Below are 24,334 nucleotides of genomic sequence, written 5' to 3'. Positions count from 1 at the left end.
TAAATAAATAAATAAGTAAACAATTATAACTACATAGAATAAACCTCTATAGAATAAGTCTTTTTGAAAGTTTTACGCAGAATAAATAAATAATATTAAACATAAATAGAAGAAAACATGGAATAAATAAATGAATGGAATTATATAGTATAAATTTCAATAAATGTTTGAAAGTTTTGCATAGAGAGCTAAGCAGTAATAAAGACTTTACCAGGTAGTTTATCAAAAATGTTTCATTACATTTTTGCCCATTTGCCCTGAGTGGTTAATATTTTCTCATCTATGGGTGAGGTTAATCATTTCTTATCATTCCTCCGATGTTTCCTCCCCTCCTATCAATGTTTGATCATCGTCATTATTGTTGTTGTTGTTGTCGTCGTATGAGATTCTGTGGACGTTCATAGTGTTGAATGTCAGCCGATGAGAACTGGCAGCTGCAACGCAGAACTAGTTAATAGTCGGCTGGTGAAAGAATCATTGTGTTGTTGCGCCAACTACAAGACTTTTGATATTTCCTTTATATGTACATGATTTAGTGCGATTTATTGTCATTTTAGCTGTTTTAAACAATTTTGTCAAGTCCGTGATAGTTTTGTGAGTGTGATAGACTTATTGGGAACCTTGAAGTGTACACCATTATCACAGCTGGAAAAATTCCCCGCTGTGATTTCAATGAATGGTTGTGTGCAGACTTCAATGCCTACGTTTTGTGATTTTTATTTCGGCATAACAATTTATTACGTTATAGTGGGGCTGCTGCTACTCTGCTTGAAAATTGAAAATTAAGCTTAAAGGCATCACTCCATGAATCTGAGCTGGTACGGATTTTAGGTGGAGTATTCGTATACGGGATAGTAGATTATGGAGATGGGGATGATTCCGTCCATTTCTTCCTAATTCCCTCCATAATCTACTATCGCGTATACGAATACTCCACCTAAAATCCGTACCAGCTCAGATTCGTGGGGTGATGCCTTTAATCCCTATTCGACATTCATTCTGATCTGAATTTGTCACCACTCTCACCCGATCCTTTCACTTCACCGGCCGCTATAGTGCAGTCGGATAAGAGGTTCCGCTACGTAACTGCACGATCTCTCGATGGTTCGATACCTACGCAGTGCCAACCAACCCCTTCATCCCTCTGGAGTCGATAAATTGGTGCCAAACTTGCTGGGAGGATAAAAACACTGACTTGACACATTGGCTAGCCCACGGAAGTCATTGTATAGGCCAATTACACGTTCGTAAACCTCAAAACGATTCTGAATTGAAGTGAACGTGGGGGGCGCATCCCAAGCGGATTGAGTAATGTCAGACACTTTATTCTTTACCCTTATCCTTTTCGCTACGGAACGAATGCGGCCGATGTGGCCTTATTAACAGATCCACTATTTAGGGTTTTTATTGTGTTCCAGAAGGAAGTTGTCTGAATAAATTGGATATACGAAACTGGAACTTCGACAGAATCCTGCTTGTTCTCGTATTTGGATTCATTCAGTGTTCTCGTTTCATTCAGCAGAGATATGATCTTTGTAAACAGCAAAACATGCAGTAAATATATTGATTATGTAGTTTCGTGGATCCGCTCAGTCTCTTCCCATCAAAAGAACACTTCGCGAGGTTTCTCACCTATTTCGAATTTTCCTTCTGAAGATATCGGACCATGTGTGATGTTAATTCATAATATATGAAGAGATTGGCCGGCCGTTAACTCGAAAATATCCACCTGATATTGCATAGATTTGGATACTGTGCCAGATTTCGTGCTATTGATTCCAATCCTTCTTCTTCTGATGATTCGATTTTGATTTCGATTTTGATTAGGCAGTTCACCAGCGGAGGCGTTGGAGCTTGACACAGTGTTTGAAGATGAAATTTCACGTTTAAAAGCAGTATAGCACGAATCTGAGGTGGTACGGTTTTCAGATGGAGTATTCGTATACGGGATCGTAGACTAAGGAGAGGAGATTCCGTTCATTTCTTCCTAATTCCCGTAAAAAACGGCCCGGAAGATACGGCATCGAGCGCTCTGGTGCGCTATTTTCTACAACGAGTTCGATTGGAGCGCGCCTGCCTTGTGCACGCGCCGCATCTTCCGGACCGTTTTTTTAACGGCAATTAGGAAGAAATGGACGGAGTCACTCCCTTGCCTTTAAGGACGACTAATTCTAAGTCTTGGTCGATTTTTTCACCGAACATTAAGTTGTTGCAGAGGTTTCTTGGATTTTGAACCAAAAAAACAAACAAACGAGCATGTCTATTAAAATAATATTGGTTACCATATTTGCTTGTTTTTTGTCCTTTGGGTGTTTTATTTCATAGAATTTTTTTTTGCCATAAATTTTAAAAGAATTTTTTCTATAAGTTTTTCAACAACAGAATCACTGCACGTGATACTTGCTATGTAATAACAAGCAGTTGTGAGTCGCTAGTCACTAATTCAAAACATTGTTGAACGCCGCACGAGAGTTCGAAACACCGTCGAGTCGAACCAGGTACCGAATTTATTTTTCTTCATTCGATGATTTAAGGTTCTATGTTGATTTATTGCTGAATTTTAGGCTTATAGTTTAATTATTGAAATATTTGAGTAGTTTTAGACTTTTTTCCAAAGGCTATTCTAAATTATCTAGGCCGGGAATCAAACACACGGAACTGATTCCTGCTCGTTTATTTTTTTTGTGTATTTGTCATTGTCCTTGTTTTCCTTGTTTTCTTATCCTTGTTTTCACGGTATTTAGCGTGATGAATAAATAAATAAATAGACGAATAAATAGACAAATAAATATTCCTTCTTTGTTCCCTAATTCCAGCAGAATGTATCGAAAAACAAACTGGAATACTCCGTGTGTTATCGAATTCGATGTCAACCTTGTTTTTCTCAATCTTTTTTTTTTTTTTTGAAAAACGCTCATCGTGTCATGCAGCTGTTTCTGCTTTATTGGAAACACCATGAGTAGCAAAATTTATATCTTGCAAAATTTAGAAAATTTTTTAAAAACCATATATCATATGCTTTGTAATAGGTGAATTTGATTGATGTGCTTATCTTACAACGGCAAACGCAACTGTAAACTGTAAACTGTACTGTAACGCAACTGTAACGCGGATGCATCATGTTTATCTAACTTTTTGTTTGAAATATGTAAGTAAGGACGTTTCGATTACGATAACACATTGACGTGATTCGAATAAATCAATGAATCAACAATCAAATCAATAATTCGTACTAATGCTAATCAACTTCAGTTACGTTGCAGTTGACTGCGCCAACTTATAGCCGTAATATCTAGTAATTTACTTCAATGGTTATGAAAAAGATAAAATAAAAATTTAAATAAAAAATAAAATAAAAATAAAACAATAAAGTAGTAACTGTAATATTATTATAATATTATTTCCATGCTTCACAGAATTTACTGAAGTCTAAATCTTGTAGGTAGTTTCTGCGCTCTTTTTCTTACTACTGTGAACATTCGTGATTAAAAAAAATAATTAAATTTTAAATTAATTAAAAAATTAAAATTAGATTTGAAAAAGTGTTTCTCTTGTTCCAGGATAGTTTAGCTTTCATAATCTCGTAAAATTATACTGTAAAAGTAATTGAGTTAAAACCCAATGCTGTTTGAGTAATATGTATAGTACGTAATCGAAACGTCCTTACATACAAATTTCAAACGAAAAGTTAGGTAAACATGAAACTTTTGCGTTACAGTACAGTACAGTTTACAGTTGCGTTTAGTGTTGCTTTGAGTAATACGCGTTCAAGGTTTGTTCATCCTAGCCCGGTCTGATTATTTGCTGTAGAAGTTGCTATTTGCCGCAGTTCTCAAGGTCGTTGGTACAGTGTTGCTAAGACTAAGTATATACATATTAAAGTCAGTGGCGTATCAATCCACTTCGGATCCACCAACGCGTTTTACTGCAATTCGTAATCGTTGAAGTTTCGAAATGCGTGTTGGCCTATAAAATGACATGCGGGGAGCAGCCGATGAAGCATGCGTATACTAACTAGTAGGCACTAACTTCTCGGATGCAGGACAATTGAGTTGAGTCGCTCCTAGACATAGACATACAAAGGAAGTAGGTATGGTAATCAAGCGTACAAAGTATAAAAGGATAAAGTGTCTGGCGTTAACCAATCCGCTTGGGATCCCACCCACGCGTTCGACTTCAACAATGGATTGTTTGAAGTTTACGAACGTGTAACTGGCCTACACAGTGACTTGCGGTGGCTAGCCGATATATCAAGTCAGTGTTTTTATCCTCTCAGACAAGTCTGGGACCAATTAATCGACCACGGAGGGATTAAAGGCTTTGTTGGCACGCTAGGACGAAATCGAACCCCGTGATCGATCATGCTGCAGCCACAGCGGAACCTCTAACCAACCACGCTACACCACCCTAGCGTAATATATTATGCTTGTATATTTACTATATACTTTACCATATTTGTATAAGATTTCGGTGACCCTATAACCTTCTTATCATCAACAATTCTTTTGCTTAGTTATTGTTTTATTTGGTTTTTTTTTTAGTTTTTTTTTGTTTTTTTTTATTTATAATTATTTTTCTCGGTTAAATGCAGAAGAGCCAGAGATAGAAACGTGTAAATGGCCTATACAGTTATAATTATAATCTTATATAATTGTTTGGATTTTTTTCATTAATGACTTTTTTTGGACTGATTTATTTCCCACTGTGTTTCCCCATCTTGGACCTAAACTGGTTGTTTTGAGGATTATCTGCTTTTTTCACATCCTTTGGTCTGTTTTCCTTCTTTTTTATTAGATGAAATGATATGTTCCCTAAACACACAAAGAATAGGTGCAATTCCCAAACAGATGTCGTGTGTTCAAGAAATATTTTTTTTTCTCTTTTGTTAGAACTGCGTTAAACCTGACTCTCCTCGTTCACATGATGAATCACATGATTTTCAGAGTTGTTTCTTGATTTTTGTCCAGAACGTCTGCTTTTCTAATGCCGATCACCGACTCGCAGGAATATCTCAATAACCTCAAGTAGGTTCTTCTATTATTCTAGAGTTTTTGTTTTTCAAAGTAAAATCTCACCTATTCCTCATTACGCTCTTGAACGCAACTTGCTGGACCAATAGTTCATTCAGGAGTGCTAAAATTTTTTAGAAATCCTCAAAGAAATGAACTAGCATTATTTGGACATACGAGGTCCCCATGTCCTCCTATAAGAGTTCCTACATATCACGCAAAATAAATACCTCAGATGAAAAAACGAGCTATCAACTCATCCATTAAACTGTACATATACTTAGTGTTAGGAACAAATCCTGGATTTTTCATATCTAACCCTTTATTTATTTATTACTCTTTATTTATTATTTCCAACCCAAACACTGGTATCCGTTTATCTACCGTAGCGTTCTGGGTCTGGGAAAAGAATCTCGCGTGAGGATTTCTCACCTTCTGTAGTAGGAGAATGACCTGCCAACCCACCCACCGTCATGCTTTGAAGGGCCAGTCTTGTTGTGTAAAATTCAGGCGAAATCCTAGAGAGCTGTCTTCCATCTTGTTTTTTTTTTGTTTTATGACACACCTGCAGGTGTTTTTAATAAATAAATAAATAAATAAATAAATGAATTGGAATCTCTTCACGAAAGAATGGTGTTAGTGGTCGAGATGTGGATCGTATAAGCGCTGTCATTTCCCCCTAATTTTCCTGAAAAACGTGTGGGGAAACGCTGTTAATATCAATTGAATTCCGATCAACTACATTCGCACCAGCAGGTATTGACTCTGCGAGCGAATTATCCTACGAGACACCTTATAACGCGCCACCATAAATATGCACTTTTGCCAACGAGCGGACGAGAAATTCAATGAGGCTCGCACAGCTGCAGCTATTCAGATGAAATCAGTTAGCTATCTATCTTCGATCGTTGTCTACCGTAACAAGTTCAGGTTTTGAGTGGCATTGAACGTACGAGACCAGTTCTTCCCGGTTTTAACAACAACTTTTGTTTCCCCAGCACAAAACAACGGCAATGATTTACGATCCTTTATACTGTTATACTAGTTTTTACAAACTATGATTGTTGACGGTATCGTTTGAAGTGATGATATACATTTTATTTTATTTTTGTTGTTTTTAAACCACTTGGAATTCCTAACAGAAGCGTTGCTCCAGGAAATTTTTTGAATTTTTCTTCTAGAACCATGTTTCTAACTCTAATTGTGATGTATTTATGTTTGTTCATTTAGAAGATGTCCTCTACATTTTTACTAGCATTGTTTCTGCTCTTAACCTGAAAAACATTAGATCATTTTTTGTAAAAAATAAAATCTTTCCAGTATTCGTCCTGGATATGTATGTCTGAAAAATTTGAGGACGTATAGTAAGTATAGTCAAAACGAAATGAAGCACGGTGCAATTGCGTAAGCAGCTGCGCTCGACGCAGCGCGGTGGAGAGAACGATTGGAATCGAGTTGGGACCATCGCGAACTGCAGCGAAGAGTGGTGCCAGCAAGGATTCTACCTCGATCCTGAGCGCTACGCTCCAAGGCATCGCTTCGAGCGCAACCGCTTACGGAACTACACCATGGCTTATGTAGTTTTGAACCTACTATACCTGTTCAGATTTTTCAGTCAAATATACAAAAGAAATATTCAAACGAGTATTTTGTAAGAAATGTTGTAATTTATTCCTGCTTAAGTGGAGTGGAAATAATACCAGTACGAATCCAAAGAGTTCTTTCTCTGTATGAAAAGAAAAAAAAAAACAAATGCACCACAATTGGAGCATGGATTTGCAAGGATTTTTTGTCTCCATTTTTTTCTCTTGCTTTTAGAGTGAGGTTTCATGTTGTACCGACCCTAAATTGTACCTTACCATTTAATAAAAATTGATAACACATTAATATATTGATTTGAGTTGAAGACAGTGGTGTAAAGAAACTGGCGTAGTTGGAAAATTGTGGGAAAATATGTAGTTTGGGGCGTAGAGTACGAGCGTGAATGCGGGCTCGCTCAATTTATCCCAGCCGTTCTAAGAAACGTCGCGGGAAATTGCTTTTGTTCTTACGAGGCAACTGAAAACACCCCACCACGCGCCGCGTCCACGCATCTGTGGGGTGTAGTTCAATTGTTGGAACCATTGAGTAACTTATCCTACGAGATTTAGCGAGATCGACTTCCCATACCTATCGTCGAAGCCGAGCAGAGAAGGAAAGCGGACGAAAAGCAGACGATATGATTCTTCCTTGAATTCTGGCGCACCTCCATCCTTCATCGTGAAATCGTTCGATGATCCGGCGAGAGTGCTTGGAAAGGTGATCAACATTATTCTAAGATTTATTTAGCAGTAACAAATATGTACCTACAATATTTCCATCTCGAAAGATTTTTTCTGGAAATTATCCTGAATGCTATTGCTTTGTTAACGTTTCAGAGACGCAAGGATCGTATTCTTCAAGGATGTTACAGCACCTATACACCAGGACTTTTCTATTCTATGGACAAAAAGAATAGATGGTCTGAGGTGTGGATTTTAACAACCTCGTTTCATTGAGTGGAACATCATAGGAAGTGTTGTGCTTCAGGTGAACGCTGCCACGCTCCTGAACACCTTGGATGGTGACGAAGAATGTGGTGTTCAGGTGCTTGAACTTCAAACATCTGGACCAGGCGGGTATCTTTTTTCTCGAAATGTTATCTGTTGCACATCTATTACTTAAGCACATCCTTAATCCATGTTTCTCTAAGTTGCTATCAACTCTTATAATAAAATAATATAAAATTCTTATAATAATGTAATATAAAGCATGTATTCGGTCATCCCCCGGATAATTTTTTTGCTACTTTTCGAGGAAGAAGATAGTTTTATTTTTTTTAGAATATGTTTATTTAATATTTATTTATAAGGAATAATGTGTCCTGCTTTAAAGGCATCACCCCCACGAATCTGAGGTGGTAGGGATTTCAGGTGGAGTATTCGTATAAGGGATAGTAGATTATGGAAAGAGGGGGGGGGAAGGAGGGTGATTTCGTCCATTTCTTCCTAATTACCGTAAAAAAGGCCCGGAAGATCCGGCGCGTGCACAAGGCTGGCGCGCCCCAATCGAACTCGTTGTAGAAAACAGCGCCCCAGATCGCTCGAACCCGTGTCTTCCATGCCGTTTTTCACGGCGATTAGGAAGAAATGGACGGAATCGTCCTTCTTTCCATAATCTACAACACCGCATACGAGTTATCCACCTGAAATCCGTACCACCTCAGGTTCGTGGGGTGATGCCCTTAATCGATCCGCTTGGGATACGTCAACGCGTTCACTTCACGAATAGTTCGAGGTTTACGAGGTTGCGCGCGCACACGTTCATTAACCTCAAAACCAAGGTGAATTGAAGTTGAAAGCGAATAGGCGCAATCTTTATAGGGATTGATCAACCCAGTGCACCTTATTCTCTCCATGTCCTTTATTTATTATTTTTTTTTGAAAGAATAAGGTGCCTTGCGTTGCTCAATCCGCTTGAGATGCGCTACCACTTTCACTTCAATTCAAAATCGTTTGAGGGCTGCGAAGGTGTAACTGTACCCCATATTTTTATCCTTCCAGACACGTCTGGTACCAATTTATCGACCACGGAGATAGGAGGGGCTTGGTTGGCACTGGGGCGCATTTGAAACTCTGATTGATCGTGCAGGCACAGCGGAACCTTTTACCGATTGCGCTACACGCGCACCATCACAGAATCAAGAGAGACAGTACATCCGATTTTCAGTTCACTTTTATTTTTACTATTTATTTTTTTAGTATGTCGATCAAGAAACGGTAAAGTGTCTGCTCTTCACGAAATAAATGATAGCGGAGAAGTGACTTCGAAAATCATCAAAGGCCAAGGAGCCAGCGTAAGCGGACATTTTCAGGAGTTTTTTTTTTCAAAGATTTATTTTTTCCCAGAGAGGCTAATAGTAATTTTTAAGACGTATACACTGTGGGAAGTCTACAGCCTTACAATTACAATTCTCTTCAGCTTTCCTCCATTTCGACGCCCGAAAAAGAGAAGCAACGTGGCTGCCGAGCACGACGTGAAATCGCAGCTCGGCTAATTGCAAAAGAGGAAGAACATGGCTCCGTGGTGATGGAGGAACCGGAGAAAGCAAAACTACGCTTCACTTTGATTCACAATCGTCCAACTTATAACGGTCGCTCTACGAGAAGAAGTGAGTTTTCTGGATACTAGAAGTAAACAAATGGTAGTACGTCAGGAAAAATGTTTATATTCAGTTAATTTACGAAAAAATATTTTTTGAAAAAAAACCAGTTGAAATTTTATTGTAATTAATATTTATATCATTACTATCTTTATTGTTTTGTTAAAATTTTATTTCCCTCCGAAACGTGGTCATTCTCACAACATCACTGGATGTCTCATAGGGTAGGGTTGTGAGAGGTCAGTATGGAGCAATACAGTAAGAGTTCTGCGTTATTTTTCAGGAAATGAATAGAGCTGCCATTTTAAAGGTCCAACAGTTCGATCCAACCAATCTTTTCTCTCATCTCAATCTCATAAATTGTTAGGTATCCCTGAAATTCCTGAAAAATTTACAAAACTATACACTCAGCACAACCAGTTTCATTCAAAGGATTTCGCGTGTTGTACAACAGTGGTTGAACTGTGGATTTTCTTCTTCCTTTTATCCTTTTTTAGTGCTTATATTTTCATCCTTTTTATATTTTATCTTCTTTTTAAAGTGTGTCTTGGCCAGAGTTTCTATTTGGGTGTTCGGAAAGTAATCTCCGTTTTGACACGAAAAATTCAAACAGAAACATCTTAGCTCAAACTAAACTTTATTAGCCAATTAGTAGTTATTATTAGTTAAAGTAAGAACCATTACAATCAACACATTTTTATCCAACGAGGTACAAGCTTATTTATACCAACATCACAAAAATCTGGAGTTCTAGACGCTAAAAATTCTCTGAAGATTGTTTCGATGTCACCTTCGTCCTTGAAGCATTTATCTCTTAAGAAATTGTCCAGGTGCTTGAAGATATGGTAGATCGTGGTTGACTGGAGTTTCTAGGATAGGTAAGAATAGGACAATTATAGGTAAAGGACTTGTAGCCGCTTTGGAAGTAGGTGAAAATGACTCAAAATTTTGGTAAGAATTTGGTATGGAGAATAAAATTTAAACGTTTTTATATTAATTACACAAATTGATTTTCGGAGGAAATTTCAAGGCAGCTCGTTCACGGAAATTGTGTGGAAACGTCACAGAGGGACATTTGTTTATTTATTTAATTCTTTTTCGGATGGGGAGGCGCTAACACCACACCTGTTTCTGTGTTCCTTCAGTTGTCGAAGAAAAACGTGGTAAATTGCTTGTTTGAAGGGCCAGAGCATATTTAGGAATTTTTTTCTCCGGGATTCATATGAGAAACCGTTTACAATTTTAGAATTCGCAGAACTACAAGGAGATCTGCCGAAATCACGACGTGCTCGTGTGAAACATGTTGATCTAAGCGATTACGAACACAGTGAAATGGAGGAGAGCATTGATGTTGAGGAGGATGGGTATAAACCTAGCCGTGATTTGAAGTAAGCTTTTTTTTTGTAGGCAGCACTCAAACTCGAGAAAAGCGTTAGTTTCTATCGTCTATAATCGTACCGTGCTATAATTACCAAGAACGCCATTAGATTAAATTGTGGATTGTGCTCCTAACATCAGTTTCTTTTGCAGTTTCAAATTTTAGTACTAGAGTCAAAAAAGAAAGGAAAAGAAAAGAAAAGAAAGGGTAAAAAAAATTTATCAGTTTATTTCAATCCAATGCTCAGAAAATTAGGCATTGGATTGAAATAAACTGATAATTGATACAATTAACGACAACTTTCATGTTTATTTTCTTCACAATTCTTTTTCATTTTATCTTTTTTTTCCAAGGACAGATTTGGCGCAGTCGTTAAGAGGATCTTTTGCAACTGTACTAAACTAATGGTTCGAAACCGTATTAGTTTCGACCAAATTTTTCGTACTTTCAGCCCGCGCGCCTAGCATAAACGCAGCCTTTACGCTGAGGTGGGTGGTTTTTGTCGATAAGGCGTAAATGAGTAAAGTGAATAGGAATGAAAAAAAAGAAAAAAAAAAGAAAAGAAAAGTCAAAAAAATAAGAAGAAAAAGAAAATGAAAAAGGAATTCCTTGAAAGTCCAGTAGTTGAGAAGCCGTGAATCTCATTGCGACTTTTTTTCTATAGTTTAATTTCATTCGACCTGGGACCAGAATAAAATTGCGCGTGAACCAGAGAATTATTATTTTTTGTCGTGAATGCGGCAAGCAAAATTCGAGAATGAAGAATTTTTGAGCAAGAAAAAAATAATTCAAGCACTTCGTAGATAGTTCTTGCTCTGAACTTGGTTGCTTTCAGGTTCTGTCTCGGTGATTACATAACCGGTAAGGAGGCACACGGTATTGCGAATGTGGAAAGAGAACGTTTCGATAGTTCAACACCGTCTCTGGATTTAGGAGAAATAGTGAGCGTTTTCTGTTTTCCAAATTTTGATTCAATAATTTTTCCATAATATAGTTTAACGAACAACTTCGCTGTCATAGTATGAATGATTTTTCCAAAAAAAGCAGCGAATATTGGAGAAAAAGTTGAAAAAAATAGGTGTGCAAGTGCCAATATGTAGTCTGGATTCGAAATTTTGATTTATTGCGGTTTCCACGGGGTTGATACAGAATTTCTGTCTTCGTTTTTCTGTTCGTCTTTGAATAGTCCTTGACAGCTACCGCTTAAATATGGACATCTTCCCTTCAGTTCCGTTCTAATCTAATACATTTTTAATAATGTATTTAATTTTATGTTCCTGAGCACCCTAAATCCTACCTTTGCGGCGGTGCGTTGCATTTTTGTTGTTATTCGATAGAAACTGGTGTCTATTATTAGCGAAAACCCAATACTGAGAATTTTTCTTTGATGTGGAAATGTATGGAGACTAAACTGCCAGAAAATATCCTAAACGACATGCAGGTTCATCCTGATTCAGGGAGCTCTATAATACTATTGTGTCAATCTTGTATTATACTAAAATGATTAACTTTAGTTAGAGTAGAACCCAGAGAGCAGTGAGAGGTGGAGAGCACTCATAATTTTTTTATCGGAAGAATCATGGATAGCCGGCTGATGTTATCCCAAACTAAAGAGTCACTACTGTAGGACGTATCGGAACCAAAGCTGAAGCCGTTCGATCTTATGGATATCTCATCAGTGCTCCGTACACATTCCACATTTGAGTTCGCTCATGTCTACACGGATAACTGGAAAAATTTTAAGTTCCTGGAGCAGGTATTCCCTATTTTCATCGTTTGCTTGCTACCATATCTTCATGAATAGCTGAGTATTTAAGGTGGAGTCTCTGCGAGATAAGTACACGGTTCGTTGGCTAGATATGAACTATCAACGGGTGCTAATAGACGGTACCGTGGCTGTCGCTTCTGGCCGGGAACATGAGGGCTCACCAATTGCTATGCTAACAATTGAAAGGTGTCAGAATAAGAAGCGGCATTATCTCAGGTTTGAAGAATTATTTTACTACCCTAAATATCTCATTCATAAGTGGGCTTGACGTAGCGCTATCAGTATCACCATCGCTATCAGTAAATTGTTTAATTTAGTTGTTTTGGTTATAATTTTTTGTTGTTTAAAATTAAAAAAAACACGTTAGAAAACCATTGTCAAAGAAAAAAAGCCGGGGGTAACAAAAAAAGCATGCGTCCTCCAAAAAAAAAATTAAAGCGTACTAAGCTATGGGATTTTAGGAAAAATTGAGCCATTGAGTCATAAATAACTTCCGCCCCGGTAAATGGTACCTATTGTTATTTTTTACACATACATTGTTTACATAAACCCAAACTAGGGATTTTTGTTCTCGTTACGCAGGTACAACTTCAGTTATGTAGCGTTTAGAGAGCACCCTAGTGTTTTTTCTAATTTTTTGCGTCTAATTTTTTTGTTCACCTTGAAAATAGAGAATCGAAAAATTCAATTGCGCCATGTGATCCTTCAGGAATTTATCCAAGCTAATAGTGCTGCAACCACGACTTTAAAAATATCCAGTGTGTTTGGTGAGGAAGTGATAATCGGTCGGGCGGTTAGAAATTGGTTTGTCAAATTTCCCTCTGGAGATGTGACCTTCAAAAGGAACTAGGAGCAGGGGAAAAGGTCCTTGAGACAATATTTTGAGGTCAATTCTGGATAAAATTCACGGCAAGCAACGAGAAAGATAGGAACTCAATGCGTCACAGTCTACTGTTCTACAGTCAAACAAGAACAAAACGGAATTTATTCATGACTCAATTTAATAGGAATTGTTTGCTGAGGATTTAATGGTAAAAGCTTGGTTTTCTGTAGTTTTTCTCCAGTTCTGCAGTTCACATTGAATTCACATTGAAATCAGAGGTCACAACGATGAAACGACCAGAATATTAAAGTTATCTTGGATCCTTCCAGAGTCCTTCTCAACACCACGATTGTTCCATCGATACAATTCGATTGGAAACTATTCAAGGGACATTTGAGAGGCAACAATGTCAGCGACATTTGTAGCCTTGTGGACGCGACTGTTGGACTTCCATTAAGCTGGCTTATGGAGTGAGTTAAGAGTCACAAGTACCAGTACTACCTCGAATCAGATAGTTCTAGGTGGTACTATTAGGATGACGTAAAAAATCAGTTTTTTTTTATTTTGGTTGATTGATGATTCCATGACTTTTAACAATATTTAATACTAATAAAGTAATACTCTCATATAAAATATTATATATTGCCGGAAAGCTCTATATCTTTTTTATGTCCTTTTCAAATATATGTATATAAAAATTTAGTCCAAGTCGTTTTTTTGTAAAAAAAAGCCTGTGGGTATAATTATTGCCCACTAGTCCGCTAATCTGACCATTCTTCTTTTCTTGCCCTTCCCTCATCTTGAATGTTCATGGCTTTTTAAAGAAGTATGAAAATGTTAGTGCTGTATTGAAATACGGCTTTTGTGAGGGAAAAGGCTACAGTAAATCATTTACAGTAATCCAACTGCTGGTGCTGCTGCTTCTGAAGATACAGTGAAACTCAACGAAAAGAAGGAGTATCTTCCTATATTTAACGCTGCCGAATTCTCTAAACCGGTTTGTTTACATTAATTAATGAATCCCTCTTCCCTCTTCACTGAGAACTCATCCGAGTTTGCATCGAATTTAGGGCCGGAGAATAACCGTTGAACGTATGGCCACACTTCTAAGAGCCGGATGTGAACATTTGGCGTCGGACTCGTTTGTGAGAGTGGACCGGAAGGATTTAGACGATGATGATGAAGAGTGGAGTGAAAATTCACAATCGGACGATTTACCACCACTTCCTACAGGAATAGTTGGTGCACTTTTTATTTCTCTTATCTATAAGACATGTTCTTTTTAATAAACACATCAAATGCAAAATTTTTCCAGAAATGTAAGAATTGTGCGACTAATAGCTCCGAGGATCTGTTTGAGATGGATGATTGCTGGATGTGTAGGGCGTGCCTGAAACAAATTGCTCTCAACCAAATTCGCACGAAATCTCTTCCCATTCGTCTAGCGGTGAGTTTCTATAAAAACATAATTTTGCTGTACGTGCCTGTTTTTTTCGGTATTCGGTACGATTCAAATTTGGTTTTTGTATTTTTTCCGTTCAAAATTTGCTTAGATGAAGTACATAGAGCCACTTTTTGTTCATAAGAGGGTGTACCTTTTAATCTATGTGTTTTTCTACCTACTAACACTTGGAAGATCCTGAAAAGATGATATGGGAATCGGCAAGTGTGCACGATTCTGCGATGATCTGTCCATTATCGAAAAGAGATTTCTCTTTCCTCCACCGTCTCCCATCCCACCTTCCACCTTCCTACATAACGTCTGCTCAGTATTTCTCATAGGTGGTATAGGGAGAAGCGGGACCCTCCTTCATCAGGTGAAGGGGGTCTAGATTATGGGATGCAGCTCAAATGATGAGAATCCCTTCGAGAACCGTCCAAAAGTGGTGAAGGTCCCTTCGTCAACCGTCCAAAAGTGAAGTGTATCGGAGCACCGGCACCAACTATCACATCTACGATTTTTCTTCCAAAATTTAAAAAAAAATTTTCTTACTGTAGAATACACACTCATCCATGGTAATATTAGTGGAAGAAACTGAATGAAAAAAAAACAGTCAGAATGAATAACGCACATCGTCCAGACTTTAAATTGTGCCCTCATGTGCGCTGTTTAGTTGGTGGTACCGACTGAGTCTACTTCCTATGATATCCTGGCGTCTATCCTTCCACTGCCTCTTTTCAATTTCTACACTAAGGTAATTTTCCCTGTTGTGGCTCTTTTTTTGGGGGGTGGGGCGCTACTTTTGGAAAAAAAATTCCTTGCAGCTCGCAGCCATCGAGTTGATAAAACTATCACCTATAAACGACGTAATTGATCTCGGCGAGTGTCCTGGATGCAACCAAGTTGTCGACATCGCGAATTTAAACGGTTTTTTTTTGCTTTCTTTCTTATTATCTATTAAAATTGACTTTTACAAAGTATAACTGCGTTTTTTTTACAGAGTATAACTGCATTCACTGCGAATGTGGAATTGTGTGGTGCTCAAAATGTCGAAAGGAGCCGCATTGGCCAATGTCCTGTAAGGTGGCAGCTGATTGGAGAAAACGATGGCAGCACCACAGTAAGTTTTTAAGGATTTTCTGAATTCAGAGCAGGGTTTACGCTATGAATGATATTGATCCATTTACATTTTTCTACACTTTAGGTTATTTTAATTTAGTATTATTTGTTTATTTTTATGTTTATTCTACTGTTTTCCTTTTGCAGTTCCTAAATTTTCTAACAAAAAACCATCGGTATGGTTATTTGTAATCTTCTAAGAAAACTCTGGGATATAACTACATTTTTTCAAACATAATATTCTTTTTTTATAGACGTCACCTGTGAATTTTTCAGAAAAAAATGAGATAAAGTGTGTTCTACAGCAGATCTTTCGATATTTCGGGATTGAGTTGGAAAAATCAATGATTTGACATGTCCGTCCATTTGCGATTTTTGTCTCAGGATTTCCATTTTCTAATCCTTAATTTTCTAGAACTTGGGAAACTTTTTAATAATACTTTTATTAATTTTGCCGTTCTATGTAGTTGGCGGTTTTTAAAAAAAATATACTTCTTTAGCGTTGCATGGTTTTTGCACAAACAACACACAGTAAACTAGAAAAAGAAGAAGGTGTCTGGATATCATCAGTTCCGAGTCTCAAATCAACCATCAAAAATCAAACAACCGTTAACTCATCCATACTGCAAATATTCAATGAATTTTCGGCTAAAATTACTTTTAAAAATTCCCTGAAACATTCGTAGAAGAATTTGTTTTGCTTTCCAGATATCGAAGGCGTTGAGCGGTCTCAGCGTCTAAGGAAAACCACGTGCAGCTGCTCTGATCCTTCTATTCAGGTAAGAAGAAGAGAATTTATGCAATTTAATATTTACGTGGAAGAAGACACGAGATCTTGATAAATTTTTGTAAAAAAAATTGCATAAAATACTAATTGCCTCTATGGATGTCTGATGTCTGGTCGTGAATATCTTGTTGAATCTTAGTTGTTTCAAATAAACTTATTGGAAAAAAAATCTAGAAATTTCTTTTTGGTGCAAGATTTTTCGATCTAATACTTGTTGGAGAGTGTACAAGCGCTTAGTACTGCTAAGCTTACCGGAGGCAAAATCAAATTGATTGAAATTGATTGGCAACTCACTGACTTATAACTCAAGGTGGTGGGTGTGGCGCAGTTGGTAAGAGGTTTGTAAGAGGATAAGAGGGTGTGACTACACGATAAATCGATGGTTCGAAACGTATCTAGGGACAACCAAGCTTTTTATCCCTCCGGGGTCGATAAATTGGTACGAGACTTGTCTGGGAGGATAAAAACATTGACTCGACGACTTGAAGTGAATGTTGTGGCTCAGGTCCCAAGCGGATTGAATAATGCTTGAAACTTAACCCTTTATCTTTTATCTCCTCAAGTTCTTCTTTCGTCTCCAGCGTTGAACCTCGGAATAAATAAATAATTAAATAATAAATAAAAAAATTCTAATTTGTAAGGAGATAATCTTTCTCAAAAGCAGATCGTATGGTTGTGTAGGTTTATCCTTCATAAGGTGAAGGTTTTCCAGAAAATTCTTTCATATCTTCATTTATAGGTGGGAGAAGCGGAGCAGTTTGCCGAGTGCAAACAGTGCGAGATTGATTCAAATCAGCAGAACATTTTCGTTCCTACTAAAAATGGGCGTTCGTGCTGGAAAACCGAGAATGTTAGTTATTCTGGCATTGAAAACATTTGGAAATTTTCTGACCTTTTATTCAAAGTTTTCAGGTGCCTACCTCAGATGGGAAGACTCCTCCGAACGATTATGTTGCTCCCATTAAGAAAGAAGTTTTTGAAGTAAGTCATTGGTTTAATTTCCAAGTTGATCTTAGTATTTGCTTTCAAGAAAGAGTACTTATTTACTATTATTTATTATTATTTACTTATTTTTATAAAGTATTTACTTTGTTGTGGTATTGGTGCTGTTTCAGATTTGTCAGAAGGCACGTTCATATCGCTTCGACATAACCAAGTTGAATGAGCTGTACACGGCCAGAAGAGTAAAAGACGTCACTCCTGAGCTGGAAAAGTTGAGGAACCTCAGACAAACGGTGGGGAGAAATCATACTGACCACCTTGACTCCCGTTGTTCTTCGAACTGATCGAGCGGGTGCCAGTAATCCGTCCATTTGCGCCGATCGCGTGCCAGAGTCGCCCAGTGGTTCCTTCTTTCGCGTGGGACACGAAGAGCATCGAATTTTCCTTTCAAGGATTTCGTGAAGAAATCTGACCATCGGGTTGGCGGTCTTCCTGTAGTGCGCTTAACATTCCAGTCGCAACCCAGTCATTCACGGCTCTGGTCCAACGGTTGTCGTTGAAGCGCATCACATCTGGGAGAGATATAATATTTTTGAGCAATATCTGCTTCGATACTCTGACGAAAATTTGGGAATGTGTTCCATGATCTTAAAACCATGGTTTTAAAACCTCTTTTCATCGCCTAGAAGCAGCATATCATGAAGTTGACGATGTTGGGTTCCCGTCACGAAAAGATAAAGTTGGGGGCGTAGATCACGAGTACGAGATACCTCAAGGAACAATTCAATAGGCGAGGTTGTTTTCTCGTAACTTTTCAGGGGAACTAAGGAGAATTGAGCGTGATCGCGCCCGTACTGTACCTCTAACTGTACAGTAGGGTTAAAACGACATGAAGCATGGTGCATTTGCGTACGCGGCTTCTCTCGGGGCGGTAGTGTAACGTAGCGGTTAGGAGCGTTCCGGAACACTTGCTGACACCAACCATTGCTGCAGTTTGCGATGGTTGCCTTCACCGCTCCGTTTCAAGCGCATACGCAAATGTACCATGCTTCATGTCGTTTTGTCCCGACTATATCTCTTCACGGAGAGATCCCAAAGCCGTTAATTACGTGAGATGCTACCTTTTAAGGCGAGTGAATCGAATGAAAAGTGCGAGAACATGGCGTTTGTTTGATAAAACAACGTATATTTTATTTGCAGCTTTTGTACCTTATTGAATATGGCATGGCATGGGCTCACATGGATAAGAGTCTCAGTGATCGCACACTCATCAAGAGGATCCTATCCGACATTTTTCGTCGTTACGAAGAACTGATCACCATAGTCGATTACCAGAGGTCCGTATTTCTCAACGGGCCCTCATAGGGGACGTAAGATGTCACGACGACACAGCACTTCTGACACCGACTGTATAGTACGGTCATAACGACATGAAGCACGGTGTAGTTACGTAAGCGGCTGCGCTCGAAGTCACGCTGTGCAGAAAATGGCTGGAGTCGGGGTAGGACCAGATCTCGCCAGCTGCAGCGAAGAATGCTGCTATCAAGGGTTCTATCCTAACCTCGGTCCTAACCGCCACGCTCCACCTTTTCGAGAGCAGCCGTTTACGCAGCTGTACCGTGTTTCTTGTCGTTTTTATCTACTAAACATATCCATATGCACATGTATACACTTACCACGTGAATGCTACCGTACACTTTCCCTTTCAGATCTAATTTCAACGATTTGGTCGAATCGCTGTGTTTTTCTGTGGAGAAGATCATTAGAATTATGGAAAGAAATGTTTGATAGTACTATTACTGTACATAGTCTTTGGATCATGTTCTATACAAACTGCCAAGATGAATCAAGTAGAAATACCTGGACTTTCATGCAAAATGCATTCTGTATATGTTGTAATTGTGAATTTATTGTACAGCCGTAAAATTTCTAAAAAAAGAAGAAAAAAACTTGTAAAAATAGCGAATAAACTTTCCGGTCTCATTTATTTTCCATGTACTGTACGCAATTGCGTACGCGCTTCGCGGCTTCTCTCGAGGCGCTTCGATGGAGCGTAGCGGCTAGGAGCGTGGTGAAACCCCTGATGGCACTACCCATCGCTGCAGTTTGCGAGAATCCCAACTCGGTTCCACCTGTTGCCTCCACTGCACCGTTCCGATCACGTACGCAAATGCACCGCAACTACACCCGTGACAACACCTTATGTCGTTTTGACCCCACTATGGAAAAACAAAACCCGAAAAAGAAAAAGAAAGAAAAGAGAAACAAAACTCTATAACAAAAGCAAATACTGCAAACATACCAAAAAAAAAAACGAAGAAAGAAACACAAAAGATAAAAAGGTGAGAAAAAAAAGCAAAAAGAATGAAAACAAACGAAAAATCGTGGCCTGTACCGGTCCGGATGACGTCATTCGGCAAAATTTGTCAAATTGCCAGGCGAACTGCTCACAGACCGTCATATCTTTATCTGCATTTACAATTTAAAAGCAGGATACCACAAATCGGACGTGGTGAGGGGAAATCTAGAGATGGGGTTGTGGATTGCGGGATCAGGAGTGGTTCGGCTCACCCCTCCCTAATGGTTCAAAAAAAACGATGTGGGAAGCGCTTTATTTCCTACGAGGAACGTTATAACGCTCCTCTATGTATCTATGTTCTGGTCCCCTCGGCAACCTATTAATAGGTTTCACTTGGATAGTTGAGGAGAACCCACTGCTTTTCGACCGCTACGCAGCTGGATGCGGCGCGTGTACGAGAGTGGAGCGTTGCAACTGAAATCGTCGCGGGAAACGGACTTTTTTCACACGGTTTTTTTCTACAACGATTAGGGAGAGATGAGCGGAACCACCACTGATCCAGCAATCTACAACCCCATCTCTAGCTTCTCCAGAGGTTTCCTTAACTACGTCAGATTCGTGTCCTTTAATCAACTGATGTCGAAAAGATGAAGAAAAAACGTTGCCCAAAGCTTACAACAACAGTTGAGGATTGTGGGAAATCTGCTTGTGATATTTTTAATTGTGTTGATAGTAGAGTACTCTAGTTCTAGTTGAGAGACTTGTAGACATCAAAATATGGATATTTTTGAAGAAGTGGTGTTAGGTTGTCAATAATAATTGTTTTGCTCCTTTAAAACAAAGTCCTAGCAGGTAGTTCTTTTTTATATTTTGAATACATTGCTTTTAATAGAAGCGAACACTACGACCTAATATTTGAGTCTTGCCGATGCCGTTGTAGCTAAAACATATTTACTAAAAGGAATTCGTTGGAAGCTGGGTTGATTTCCTGGGAAATGGTAGCGTTTGTGTTTGTTGACACAACTCGTTATCGTTCAGCAGTTCGAGCTGACTAGTTCATTAGAGATTATAAGTAGCTGATGGTAGGTTTTTCCTTCCTTTCTTACTGAGTTCACCTCACCTTGTACATTTGTGTCTCTGACCAAATTACTAACTGCAGATGATCCCTGATTTAATCGCCGCCCTTCTTGCCGTATTACTTCCTTTTACTTTGACATGGTGTGGTAAGAAGAAAGCAAAGGTGTGAAAAAGACTCATTAGTGCTAATATTCGGATTTTTTTTCTGAATTTCAGCATTAAAGCACTTGTATTTTTCTAAAAACGTATTTTAGCCCAAAGAAGATCCGAAGAAAACTGATCAAGCTAAAGGGAGTAAACCGGAAGGTGCCGAGAAGAAGGTGAGCTTCGAAAATAATTCAAGCAGGTGTCGGTATAAGCGGAAAGATATTGTTCGTGCTTAGAAACATGTGAGTAGTAAAAGAGTAGCAGCCTACTGCAGATTAAGGGCGGGGAAATGCGTTTTTAAGGTTTTAACGATACTATTTGAATTTTAGGATTAGGAATTTTGAATTTTTGGTTGTCATTATGTGCATTAACTCAGTTTTCTTCCGCCTTCACCATCAATGAAAATCCCTAATGATCTTTGATGAGAAGCTCCCCAGTTACAGAGTACTTCGCAGTACTTCTTGAGTAGGCACACGAACGAAAAGATGATACGCATGCTACAGACCATTACGGCAGACCCTTGACTTAGTTCGGAGACCCGTTGGATTCTTAAAGGCAGGATACTCTCGTAAAGTTTGACCTGATTAGGGAATCCGTGGGAAAAGCTGGTGATGGGGTTGTAGATAGCGGGAACATAGGTGTTTACGTCCATCTCTCCCTTATCGTCGTGGAAGATGCCGTGGAAGACGACGCCTCTCACGATGATTTCAGTTGCAACGCCCCACCTTTGTGCACGCGCCGCATCCAGCTGCGCAGCGGTCGAAAGCGAATGAGTTCTCCTTGACTGCTTAATCAAGCGAAACCAATGAATAGGTTGCTGAGAGGACCAGAACGTACACATGGAGGGGCGTTCTAACTTTCCTCGTAGGAACTAAAGTGCTTCCCATGCTGTTTTTTTAAGACGATTAGGGAGGGGTGAGCGGAACTAGCCTGTATCCTGCAACCTACAACCCCATATCTAGCTTTTCCCACGGATCACCGCGTCAGATTCGTGGTATGGTGTCTTTGAGCACCAACGACAATCACATACATATGCTGCTTCCTTTCCAACTGCTGCTGGACTGTGCAGTGGCAAAATGACTAAACATAACTCTTTGATAAATTTATGGTAACCACGACCTTCCTAAGCACAAATTATAATGCATACATTCATGCATAAATAAATATACATATGCATATACATAAATACACAGATATATACATACGTAAATACATACATACGTATATACATACATACATACATACATACATTTCGTCGCGTCTAATCTCCTTTTTGGTAGCTTCATCATGACACAGCGTACTTTAGCCGCACTCAGATATTAACCGTTAGTAAGTATGCGCTGGTAACAGATAGCTAGTAACAAATATGAAGGCAACGCGTATTTCAGGAGGAACAAAAGGTGGAGGAACCTAAGGAAGCTGTTCTGGTTTGTTTCTGAACTACTTTATCTCATCCAAGCATTTGTAAATAGTAAGGAAAATTCAGCATCCAACCCAGCAAGACTCTGGGAATAAGGAAGGTGAAGAAAAGAAGGAAAATGATAAGAAGCCAGAGATGAAAGTTTCACAGACGCAGGCGTCTGCTGAAAAGCAGGCAGAAGAAAAACTAGAATTGAAGAACACGCAAAAATCGAAAACAGAAGACGATCCCAAGAAAAAATAAAAGGAGAAGAAGCAGAGTGAAGAAAAAGTCAAATGGTTTTTTTTTCATACTAGCTAGTGTTAAGACAAGAACTGCCATAGCAGTTCAATTAAGATAAAATATGACTGAAATAATTCTGCGATAAAGTCGATAAATCTATACGATTTCAAACACATGAATAGAGGTTAAGAGTATAACACACTTCTTACTTCTCTCAGGGAGGATGGAACTCATTTTTAAAGTTTTTAATGCTTAATCTTCTGGTTGTCGGTCGGGTGCCTCTTGGAAATACCGGTCGTGAAATGAGCACATTACGATTTAATACTACTTCTCTGTTACGTGACACTCTATTTTTTTTGCTAGATTCAGAATTCCACACACAACACTCCTATTTTTCTTCACACTTCAGGCAGGAGTTCCCTACTTTTGAAATTTGGCGGCTGTTGTCGGTTTTGTGCTTTTTGGTTTAGCTCGCACTTTTGGTTCTCACTCTCATCAAATTCAAAAGTCACTCTACAAACGAGACATCTGAAGACTTCTGAGTTGGTTTTGCTTCGAGTACATCAGAGAGCTTGTTAAAACGCACTGATTCTAGATTAATGGATGACATAAATAGGGACAGATTACACACCCAAATGCGTCTCTTACTTTTACTCTTTCCGGCAGTGTGTTTGCGAGATTTCAAGGAAGAATTTCTTGGAGCCTGAAAAGTCAGAGGATTTGCAAAATAACCTTCCAAATCCCTCATCTGGAACAAGTTATCATTCTATAAAGAATTACATAGAAACCAAAAACCAAAGCGTACAAACAGTGCTCACCAAAAGAGCACACAGTCGTGGTCGCTCACCTAAGTAGCTGCGTTGCCGTGATGTTAGCGGACTGCCGCACGATAGAACCGCTGACACCAATTTGGATGCGAACAGCACATGATTCCGTAGAACAAAACCCGCAGAGGCTTGATACAGAACCAACTCATTGGCCGCGCCTAAACAACCTTTCTTCTTAGTCATTTTTGGACCTTCAGCGTTTATTCGAGGCACCTTCTAAATTCTGGTAACCGCAATTTTAGGTTCGTGCGATATGATCGTGGCAACTATACAGAAAGGAGCATTTTCATGACATTGTCTGCGATGAACTAAGGGAGAGGTAGCTGCATTCGAGAATTTCATCCCACTTAGATGATCTTTCATACGAACACAAAGTGGTCGCCCGGCTTTGTCAATGTATTGTTCTCCACATGTTTTGCGTGAAATTAGATAGGCTACGACGATGAATTCGCCTCTTTTGCCAAATGTGCGCGTTACACAGCTTGGACTTAGGCAGAAGCGAATATACTTTCAATTTTGAATCAACTGCTTCTTGAGATTTGTGGAACGTACTTCTCAATTCTCACTTGGTCCTTGAGACCGCACTTTACCGAACTAGCACTTATTGCTTTACTCAAGTGGTCGGTAATAAAAGGAAAGCAAGCGCTTTCCATAGTCTAGTCGACGCCCCTCACCTCCGTACTGAGCTCAGGCACAGCGTCGCCGTCCAGGTGCTGGAGGTGTTGTATTATCCTTCCTTGGGCGAGCGGTGTCGAGCGGGTAGGGTTCTCCCCGCAAGCTCTAAGTGTGGGCGTATAGAGCTGAGAGAGCTCAGCCCTGAAACGAACATTACGGTATCGATCAGGAAGCATGAGGAGCCAGTCACTTACAGTCTTCTTCGAGTCATCCACTGCGG

At 39.0% G+C, this 24,334-nt stretch overlaps 2 protein-coding genes across 3 annotated transcripts; both read left to right on the top strand.

Annotated features, from left to right (window-relative positions):
• Positions 1 to 4,983: 4,983 nt before the first annotated feature.
• On the top strand, positions 4,984 to 19,235 carry RB195_012927 (uncharacterized protein; the record flags this gene model as incomplete). The annotated part of the gene is made up of 23 exons (XM_064202528.1): positions 4,984 to 5,024; positions 7,160 to 7,307; positions 7,427 to 7,516; positions 7,578 to 7,662; positions 8,789 to 8,883; positions 9,009 to 9,198; positions 10,436 to 10,577; positions 11,403 to 11,508; positions 12,195 to 12,323; positions 12,385 to 12,551; positions 13,488 to 13,628; positions 14,056 to 14,155; positions 14,229 to 14,396; positions 14,474 to 14,605; positions 15,273 to 15,353; positions 15,424 to 15,526; positions 15,600 to 15,719; positions 16,427 to 16,497; positions 17,245 to 17,355; positions 17,418 to 17,486; positions 17,621 to 17,740; positions 18,648 to 18,784; positions 19,157 to 19,235. The coding sequence occupies 23 exons, from the start codon at positions 4,984 to 4,986 to the stop codon at positions 19,233 to 19,235; spliced, it is 2,625 nt and encodes an 874-aa protein (XP_064058409.1).
• A 1,590-nt stretch (positions 19,236 to 20,825) lies between these two features.
• On the top strand, positions 20,826 to 22,633 carry RB195_012926 (uncharacterized protein; the record flags this gene model as incomplete). Of its 2 annotated transcripts, XM_064202527.1 has the most annotated exons (5): positions 20,826 to 20,828; positions 20,906 to 20,986; positions 21,078 to 21,143; positions 22,359 to 22,397; positions 22,457 to 22,633. In XM_064202527.1, the coding sequence occupies 5 exons, from the start codon at positions 20,826 to 20,828 to the stop codon at positions 22,631 to 22,633; spliced, it is 366 nt and encodes a 121-aa protein (XP_064058407.1). The 2 variants fall into 2 exon arrangements, with proteins under 2 accessions (XP_064058407.1, XP_064058408.1); XM_064202526.1 differs by lacking the exon at positions 20,826 to 20,828.
• Positions 22,634 to 24,334: the final 1,701 nt, after the last annotated feature.

The sequence above is a fragment of the Necator americanus genome, chromosome V, assembly GCF_031761385.1.
Source record: "Necator americanus strain Aroian chromosome V, whole genome shotgun sequence".
In the NCBI taxonomy this organism is placed as follows: Eukaryota; Metazoa; Nematoda; class Chromadorea; order Rhabditida; family Ancylostomatidae; genus Necator; species Necator americanus.
Note: the sequence above shows the minus strand (reverse complement) of the source record. Positions and strands in the feature narration are given on the sequence as shown.